The sequence below is a fragment of the Amblyomma americanum genome, chromosome 10 (genome assembly GCF_052857255.1).
Source record: "Amblyomma americanum isolate KBUSLIRL-KWMA chromosome 10, ASM5285725v1, whole genome shotgun sequence".
NCBI lineage: Eukaryota > Metazoa > Arthropoda > Arachnida > Ixodida > Ixodidae > Amblyomma > Amblyomma americanum.
The window spans coordinates 120,561,138-120,571,194 of record NC_135506.1 but is presented as its reverse complement, the minus strand read 5'-3'; the positions used below and the strand labels follow the sequence as shown (position 1 = coordinate 120,571,194).

The 10,057-nt window shown below is 45.2% G+C and overlaps 1 protein-coding gene across 1 annotated transcript; it reads right to left on the bottom strand.

Annotated features, from left to right (window-relative positions):
• Window positions 1-3,192: 3,192 nt before the first annotated feature.
• Window positions 3,193-9,252, bottom strand: LOC144107149 (uncharacterized). Its single transcript, XM_077640144.1, has 4 exons — window positions 8,927-9,252; window positions 6,623-6,678; window positions 6,042-6,134; window positions 3,193-3,522 (listed from the first exon to the last, which is right to left on the bottom strand). The coding sequence occupies exons 1-4, from the start codon at window positions 8,964-8,966 to the stop codon at window positions 3,211-3,213; spliced, it is 501 nt and encodes a 166-aa protein (XP_077496270.1). The 5' UTR covers window positions 8,967-9,252; the 3' UTR covers window positions 3,193-3,210.
• Between the last annotated feature and the right edge of the window lie 805 nt (window positions 9,253-10,057).

The following is a 10,057-nucleotide window of genomic DNA, read 5'->3' as shown; positions in this document are numbered from 1 at the left end:
TTGCGGTGGCAGCTCTTCTTTTCCAGTGTCCCTAGACTGCGATAAACTTTGGGTGATCTCTTCGAGTCCAGCACCGTGCAGCGCGTGGGCGGAAGAGCTTGTCACTGGGAAACTGCACCCAGGTGGTTAGCTGTGATTTAATCTCGCATGCTTGAGTTCTCTCGCGTCCCCCGAGTCTTGGCTGTCTTGTCCGAGCAGTAAGGACAAGGCGGGCTTAGACATAACTGGGTTTATTTCATCGCAGCTACCGGGACGCACGTCTCCTGCGTATCGGTGTCGGCCATCCCCTGCCGGTCTCAGTCCCTTGCGCGTTTCGGCTGCTCGCGTATGTGGCGCCATCTGTTGGCCCTGCCGCTCACCACAATGGCAATAACCATTCATTGCCATTTCCAGTTCGTTGACAAGCACAACTTGTTTGTCCTTGAAATTTATGCTTCTTACCCTCACAGTTAAATTTGAGAGTTTTTCAACAATGCAAAAAGGCCCCTCCATTTTGTCATTTTTTGCCTGTCCAGGCGTTTGGGATTTCAATCACACGTATACACTATCAACAACGTTGGGCATGCTATCAAGGCTGTTTTTGTGGAAGTGGTCTTTCCTTTTAGCAGCAGCCCTCTTTAGTGCCTCTGACTCGATTTTGTGAGGCGATGATAGTTGATGTGCTATCTCTGTCCGGTAGCCTTCTAAAGTCCCGTAATGGGTACCTGGTGTTTCGCTAGCGACGCTTGGGATCGTTGCCCATGGAGGAGGGAAAAGGGGATTTTGTTGGCTCCCTCGTGAACCGAAGTGTTGTAGGCGAATACAGCCGCTGGTCCCAGCCGCGCTGATCATTGGAAACCTAATGAGACAACATCTTTACTAATGCTGGTTTAACCTCTCCACCGCCCCATTAAATTCCTGGAAGTACGCGGTAGTCGGCAGTTTTGTTATGCCTAATAACAACCATACCTTCTCCTTCACTCTAGAGACAAAATTGTTGCCCTCGTCAGTCAGGCTTTGCTCAAGCACCCCGTGTCTTAGCGCTACACCTTCTATTAAGGTGCCTACGGTTTCTGCTTTCTCCTCGGTTAACAGGAATGCCATTTCGTAACCACTGAAGTAGTCTACAAGCACTAATCTGTATTTGTGGCCAGCCGTTGTAGTCAGAAGGGGGCCTACAATATTCGCTGCTGTTCGCTGAAATGGTCTTGATAGTTCGTTGGTTTTTGTCTACAGCTCTCTCTCCCACTGGCCAGCGTAAATCTGTCGACGTAGAAGCTAACCCTTGTACCTGCATCGCAGCCCTTGCGTGACATGGCACTCCCCACGGCGGTCCCGGAATGCGGGTCAGCCCCGCAGAGGTGTGACCCGGCTGTTCTCAATACATGGCGTACGCATGAAGTCGCTTACCCTCGTTACAACCGACTAACGCTATACCGTCATGCCCTTAAGCCGGAGCTTAAGACTGATTTTTCCGAGCTTTTTCTCAAGCCTGCCTGACCTTGAAACCACGCCTCTATCCGAAACCGAGGCGAAAACTAAAGTGCTAGTGCACCATGTTCGCATTTGGCCTAGCTACGCTAAATCATCCGTCAGTTATTTTTTGTGGTGCTACAAAATAATGGATATCTTCAACACCCTTTTGTTGTCTCAACCGCTCTGCTCTCTTTCTTTCTGTTACCGTTACAACTTTGCGCAGCTGAATTCGTTGCTGTCCATTTCACTTCATCCCTTACGTTAGCCTCCGTGCGTCTCTGCCACAAGTGAGCACCGATGAGATGCAGCAGGGATACTGGAAAGCTGCCGTTCGCGGTCTCAGAGTATCTATCGAATGCACTCCGTACCATTTTTATTCTTCTATGCATAATGCATTCTTATTCTGAATGCGTGATTCTGCAGTTAGACAAGCAGAGCACTGGGTGTAAAAATTGCAGAGCACTAAAGGTATGTTCAACAGTTTCGAAAGGGAACAGCTGTTTACGCTTAGCACCGAGGTATTGGCAGTGGTAGGAGAATAGAACTATTCATATCTGACTCCGCATGCGTACGCGTACCCCATATAGTGTACTGTACTGCCGACAGAATTGCACAAATAACCCTCAAGCAGGGCTCCGACAGCCCTCCCCCCCCCACCCACCCCCCCTTACTGCAGACCTGCGCTGTCGCAGGTCGCGCCTATTATGCCACAAAAAAAATCAAAGTAAATATCTACGCCGCTACAGTGGACGAGTCCCCAAATATCCAACCCAGACTACTGAAACACCGGTCTGAAAATATTCTAATGGAATCTCAGCTGATATCACGATATTATAGTCACCGTACGCTGGGTGCCTGGCTACCAGGGCGTTGAGGGAAATGAGCTGTTAATCAATGGACCTGCGAAATTAGTACATGGGCTCCCACAGTTCATAGGCCAAAGTCATGGCACGCGGAATACACTGCAACAAAACCATCACCCCCTAAGTAACTATAATTATTTAAAAATTACTGATGTTTTAGAGAAACAACTTTAGAAATCAACATAGACAAAAAGAAATTTAAGCCGAATTGGATTACACGCAATTTCACATTTGTTTCAAGAAAACAACCTTCGCAGTGAAGCGCTCAGAAACTTGCTTTGTTTATTTTCGCGGCAATGCACTCTCCTCTGGACACTTCGAAATTTTAAGGATTCTTCAAATAATCAAATTGTGCTGGCTAGAAACGTTTCATGGGAAGTACCAGTTTTTTACCAAAAAGATACCAATTTTTCTTGGAATTAATTCGAATATCTGATCAAAATACAATGGGTGCTTGCCGTGGAACTACGCTTGTCAGTTATTTGGACCTGATAACGTGTGGAAACCAACGCTCTGTTTCCTTGAAAGCTGGATGCTAACTTCTTGGCTATGCGGAATTATCTTTAATGATACGGTCACGATGCTGCACATTATGTGCCTTCGTGCGATTGGCAATTTTTTCGCTTAGCAAAGCAGGAGGGTATGTTGAAATATGTAGTTTCTTCAAAAAATTCATTTAGCTGGCCTATACACGGGAAGCTTAGATGTTTCGGTATCAGCGGCACAATTCTTAAGCATCTAACATGCGACGTAGCAGCACTGAACCGAGCAGTCTTACGGCTTGTCAAAATCTTTTCACATTCCAGATAACATCTGATACTAGCACACTTTTTCCCGCCGAAGAAATGGGGTAATTTTCTAAGTTTGCTGAGTTGGCGGAATTAAAGGCCATTTATTCACAGAAACCCTCACCAATCGTTAGAAGACGTAGTCGTCGTTTGTTCTTGGCTTTCTTTTTCTTTGGTTGCTTTGGTTTTTTTGTCTGCTTTGGTTTCTTAGTCTCCTTTGGCTTCTTTGTCGACTTTGGCTTATTCGTGGCTTTGGCGCCCTTGGTACTTTTAGGTCTGGACGTTGCCAGAGTTGTTGGGGTGGTTTGGCCGGATGTAGTGTGTCCAAGAAAGTCTCGCACTTCTGGGCTGTCGTCCGGATGGCATCCTACGCTGCCAGGTAATTCTAGGCAGTACCCGTCTTGTGTGTCTGAAAACTAGCAGAACAAGAAACTGTCTTGGTTGGGTTCTTTGAAGCATTTCGTTTCTTTTTCCAAAAAAAAAACAGCAGGCAACAGAGTTCTTTATAAGATCAATTAGCAAACTTTTTGCTTGTTTACATGGACTAGTATTACGCGTTATATCCATTTATGGGATGGTTTCAGGTTTCTCTCGTATTCCAGATCTTGGACTAAACTTTTGTGCAAGTAATTTCTGGGTCTCTGAGCGTTGTTTGGCAGAAGGAAGAGGTTGTTCAGAAGATCAAGTTAATTGTGAAATCGTTTGCTTTCTTTTTGTGAAATTGAAGTTCGGTGCACATTTTTATTCGGGAGAAGTGCAAGCAGCCGAGATGTGGGTCTAAAATTATGTCTTGTGTACAGTATATGCCCTTATGCATAAGTCTTGAATAGAGCAGAAAACTAACTGAACAATGCTCTCAAATGAGCAGGAGAAGAGAAAGAATGCGATGCAGACGCGAGGTGTTTTACTATGCCAGAAACATGTCCGCTGGTCCTCACCTGCCATGCATTCCGCTAGCTTTCTAAACTCCGATATTCTCACCCACTGTACCTCTTTACTCTTTCAGGACGATGGTAGTTCAGCGATGTTGCATACGATGTGCCTAAATAATCTGAGATATCCACATGGATCCATTGCGGCTTTCGGAGAATAATTTTTTCATAACCACCTTTGTTGCCTTTGAAGCATATAAGGGCAGTGAAAAGGTAGATAAGGCACAAGACATTGTCTAATACTTCCAATGACAGGCAGCTTAATATAGAAGTAAAATATAACTTTCTGGAGCACACAACTAAAGAACGAAACTGTGAAAGCCGCCAGCAGCGATTGATATACGACTAGGTGCAGGTGTTTTTTCTTGCCCGCTCATTCTGCTTGTATTATATTGCCATTGTTCCTTGCTTCCTGTCTTTCTGTTAGTTTTCCTCTGTTCTGAGTTCCTGCAACTTCCCCAGCGTCTTACTTCACCGGCACACCTTGTATCGGTATCTTTGTCCAGACTACTGTCTTCTCATTTTTTTATTTTTGTTTTCATTATAAAAGTACGACTCGACGATTTTCACACCGGACTTGTTCTTTTTGTTTTTTTTTCTTACTGCATTTACTTAATGTTTCGTTTTTTTTGTTTTAATCGTTTTGGTCTTTATTGTTCATCTATCATTGGCCTTAAGTACGGTAAAGCACTGCGGTTCCTAGCTCAATCTTTATTTCGCGCCTTTTTTTTCATGTTCAAGTTTTCAAGCTTCAAGTTCGGCCTGAGGTTCACCGCAATTTCGGGATGATGTTCGCCGGATTTTGCCCACTATGGGAACTAAGAGTATTTCACGCTTAAAACATGCCTATTTCTACACGAGGCTAACGAAAAGTCGCAGCCACGCTTAAATTCTCGAGATCACCAGACAACTAAATTTCGTGTCATGTTCAAATTTACATTTTAAGTAAGATCGAGGCCACCGCGGTGTCTCAGTGGTTATGTCACTCGGCTGCTGACCCGAAAGAAGCGGGTTCAATCCCGGCCGCGGCGGTCGAATTTCGATACAGGCGAAAGGCTTCAGGCCCGTGTACTGCACGATGTCAATGCACGTTAAAGAACCCCTGGTAATCGAAATTTGGGGAGCCCTCCACTACAGCGTCCCTCATAGCCTGAGTAGCTTTGGGACGTTAAACCCACCGAAACCACAAACCAACAATAAGAGCGAAATCTAATGCACAAAGTTGCCAGGGTTAGCAGTGGTATCAGTGCCTGGCGAACTTTCTCCGAGGTATCCGCACTTGCCACCTCAAAGCACATGAGCATTTATGCTGTAATCCAAAATAGTTCTAAGCAGGGCCAAACTTGCCTTCGACAAAGTGCCTGTGCGTTCAGGTATTCTGTGGGCCCCGGCCAACTTAATGTTGGAAGTGGAGGGTTAGAACGACCGGTGTTATTTCTTTGCGAAAGGAGACCAGTGTCAAGTATGACATGATTTTCTGCTCAACGAACTAAACTTTCCCTGTGCACCTCAAGCCGCGAAACCCTCTGCGATTATTGGTAAAATCTAGAGAAAAACACCAAGGTGGACTTGTAAAGGGAATAATTATTCTTTCGCATTCACGCAGGCGTTGCCAAACGGCTAGAAATGAAAGCTATAGAGCTTCGATAGAAACCTCGCAATCAAAGAAAAATTCATCCTGGTTCGGGGTTCGAACCCGGAACCACCGCTTCTGTCAGACACGAGAAAACCTGGAGCGAAAAAAATCACGCCATAACAAGCTGTCGGCTTTAGAGCTTGTGCACAGCGTGTCCACATAACGCACATAACACATTACATCATTCATCTCAGATGTGACGCGCACTCGAGCAGACGTCCGTTTTATATTGCACAGTGTCGAAAACTGTGATATACATAAGATTTCTCGAGTATTTGAAAGAAGAACTGTTCCTTATTTCACTTCATATTGAGCACAGCAGAGTGGCGTTATTACGGTTGGGATTTTTTTCTGTTTTGTACCTCACCTTGCATTTCGTCCCGTTCATGTAGTACCCCATGACCCATTGGCCATAACTGTTCTGTTCGCAGTAGTAATTGCAGCTTTGAACGGTGGTTTCCTGTAACACAAAGGGCCGAAAAATTGGCTTGAATGCGGTCCGGCCCAATAGGATATTAAAGAGTATACTAAAGGCAGTAACCTTAACTTTCGCAATGGTATTTCGCTGATACTTTAGTGCATATTTCAAGGGCTGCCTGGTAACTGCTATCCGTCAAAGATTGTAATAGCTTTTCCTATAGCTGAATACTGATTGCATGATAAGGAGTCAGATATGTAGTCTTGTATGGTAGTTACAATGCTTATGATTTCATCTTTCAGCAAAAGATGTCTTTCGATTCCATTTTTTCTTTTGCAACTGCATATAAAATTTTTCTAATGTGCATTTATTATGATTAGTTTGAACTCTGGCTCCCAGTTTTAAACAGCAGAAATTTAAAAAAAAAACGTGACCCTATGTATTGAGAATTTCAACCTTCTATTTCACTCTTTATTTCACTTTGCGCATTGATCAGCGTCTTCAGGCCTGCTAGAGTGAATGGAGCTTACCTCGTCAACTACCTTTGGAGGGCAACCAAGTACGGCTTCGGCCGATGCCTGCAGTGCTGCAAAAAGAATCATATTACGAATTTGATGGACCAAGAAATAAGCGTCATTCTCATGAAAACATCTACATTTACTGGTATCAAACGTCCTCGTTTTTTGTATTATGATATCGCGTTCGATATCCTGCTTTCACCGAGTAATGCATAAGCGAAAATCAACGTCGCTATATTTGCCATGCTGTTCAGTGCAATCTTTAAGACATAAAACAGACAAAGAAATTGAATGTCTGTTAGAGTAGTTAAGCCAAATGCGAATCAGGTTCACTACCACTCTAGGTTTGACTTCAGCTTCGGTAGTCGAGTCTGTTGTTCACCGATGGAAATTGTTCGGATAGCGATATTGGATTAATGATGATATATGTGGAATTGATCATCCTCAAGTTAAAATTCATAGATCCCTGGAAGTCTTCATACCACTTCTAGCGCAGTGGTGCAGTAGTTAATCGATGTGATACTGCCCTGCGTGCGAAAGCAAATGCTCCCAGCAGTAGGCATTGTGCGGCCTAGGTTGCTCTTCCGAGCGACCAGTGATTATTTTAACTTCCACCTGCTGGGATAGGCAGTTTTCTTACCATCCGTTGGGCAGGTTGCAATGACGTGTCAACGTCACGTGAGCAAAGTTACCCCCCCCCCCCTCCTTAGTTGCTCTCTGGAGACCACGCGCCAGAGCCATGCTCTTGATTTTTTCGCTCACAACGCCGGCACCGGATTTTCTGGGAAACGGGGCCCTTGACGCTGTCACGTTAGAACAGGGAAGAAGTACGGCGAAGAATTGCACTGACTTTTTAAGAAATAATTTTGTACAAGCATCGATGAAGTTGCGCGCGGCAGAGCGAAAACCTACGTTCAGTGAAAATGAATCGAGCGCCGGTCAATGAGAATAAGTTGAAACACGCAGGGAGTAATTCGAAAGATCTGGAGGGAAAGAAATGACAGCTTGCTGCGCCTGCAAGGCACAGGAGAGGTGCCTCGAGCAGCAGCCTCACCGTTACTCACACGGGACAGCAGGGTTGCCGAGCCACCACATGCGCTACACTTCTTTTCCTTAGGAATATACAATCAAGAAGCGTGCTAAGTGGTTAGTTCTCTTTGGTTTTATTCATTCGTAGCCGTGGTTCTCACTAAATGCACACTTGAATCAACGGTTTCCTATTTCTTTCTTTAACTGATTGAAAAACCAAAACAGAGAAGGAGGAGAAGAAAAGGGCTCCGAGCGAGCTTTTGTTGATGCGTTTGCCTAGTCCTGGTCCTAGAAAGAGCTATGGGTAGGGCACCTTCTTTCGCGCTTTTACATTCTTATAGAGGACGAGCTCACCTAATAAACTAATGATAAATAACTCGTCTGCATTATCAGCACTTTCAACCTGAGGAGGTTGCGGCGGCGGTAAAAATTGCTGCGATTAGAAAGGGAAAACACTCCATTTACCGGACTCGTAAGCATATATTAACCAAACACACGATTTTACTCAGCGGGGAGCCCTCCTTCATTTGGGCTCACCTATTTTATGTAAGGTGCAGAAATCAAATGAGACTCCAAGCTATTGGAGTCCGGAGATAAGAGTTTCGCAGTCTATGTCAGGGGCGAACGGCACTGGTGCAACGCCGCGAAAACCCTGAAGGGGTTTCCGCAGCAATCGAGCACCGAACGTGTGGCGCCAAAACTCTGCCATCTTAGTACTGTTGGACGATCGGGGCGGCGGAACCTGGCTTGGGGAAGGAATCTCAGTTGAGCCCCTGTTAGGTTACCCTGTCTTAGATGCCCTGAGACTCCGGCAACGTTCTCTGTAATATCGAAGTACGCTTGGAGGACGAGGGCCCCACTATCAGTAAAAATCTGAGTGCTTGCTCTCTAGGGAGGCCTGGAAAGGAGCCAAAACGGATCAGAAATACAAAAAAAAAACTTGCGCTGTGTCCATTCCCTCAATCCCGGTAACACCCTCCCTATTTCCGGCATCCCATTTCCATATAAAATGCCTACCTGCTACTTCCCAGGGGAGATCAGAGAAGTCTCCCCGGGCACGCAGAGGACCGTACGCTAACCTGTGGCATTTGTCCAGCGCCAATGTACCCCATTGAGCATGTTTATATTTAGTGTTCTTGGCCGGAAAAGCAGTACGGGGCAAGGTAAAAATTAAGCAAAGCAGCGAAGACACATGAAGAAGGTGGGTTAATGTCGCTCTCGCTGATATAATTTAAGACGCGCACCTGTACCCGTACAGTGCATTAAGATGCGCTGAAATATTCTCACCTTGAAGCAAGAAGACGCACAGCAACCCCATGATCGCCATTTTTCCTCCGTTCCGTCGTTTCCACTGAATCCGTCGTGGCTGCAGGCTTTGTTTTATACACCGCGGAACCGAGTCGGAGAGCTTCAGTTAAGTCACAGTGCTGACGTCACGCAGTGTTAAAACCATTCGATGTTTGCGTTAGAAAAGGTCCAAAATACGTGAGTGTCTTTAAAATATCAGCGTCCCTCGTGTCCTTTTCTCTCGCGCTTACCGATCGACACATTGGTTTATAACGCTATCTTCTCCAGTGAATAAGACGGCATCTTTGAACAAGGAAGAGAACTACCACGCATGCGTACTGGCTTACCCTGGCCACTTCCCTTCTTCCTCGTGCACATATTCGGACTTCTACACAGGCGTGGGCATTTATGACTTACCACTGACCTCTGCCTTTTTTCTTGAGACACTGCGTTATTATTTCAAAATAAAATTAAATCATAAACCGACTGCTCTTAATAACGGCTTAGTGGCATTTGGTCAAGTGTCGGCATCATACAGCAAATAATGGGCATTGTTAGGCGCTACCAAGTTTTTCGGCTCCCGGATGGCCGTAAAGGTCAGACCTTTCTTCTCCCTAAGCGTCAATGTAACCTTCCCCGCCCCCCCCCCCGCCCTCCCCCCCCCCCCTCCCCCCCCAAAAAAAATATTTTGTGAGGGAAGGTCAGCTGATCATAGGCGCACATTTGACATGATATATCTTAGCACGTCAGCAAGTGTTCTATACTTTTAGGGGAATATTCTTTCTAAACCGCAACGAAATAGCTATTAAAGCTAAAGTTGGTTTACAACACGAGTTTATAAATAGACAACAAAACATTTTTGCCTGAAATATTTTCTAACATGCGTGTGTAATATTATAAACAATTTGTACACACGGTTTAAACTGACTTTTCGTTGCGCATATACTCAGCTAAAAGAGTGGCGCAAATATGTCCGCGTAACGCCAAAAGTTGTACGAAATAAAAGCTAGAACTGGGGCACTTCCCCCTTCATGATGCATATTTGTACGCGCTGCTGGAAACCAGGCCTCATACCGCGGGCGACGCATTCACATTGCAAAATTTCTGTTGCTTAATGGGCGTGACTATATT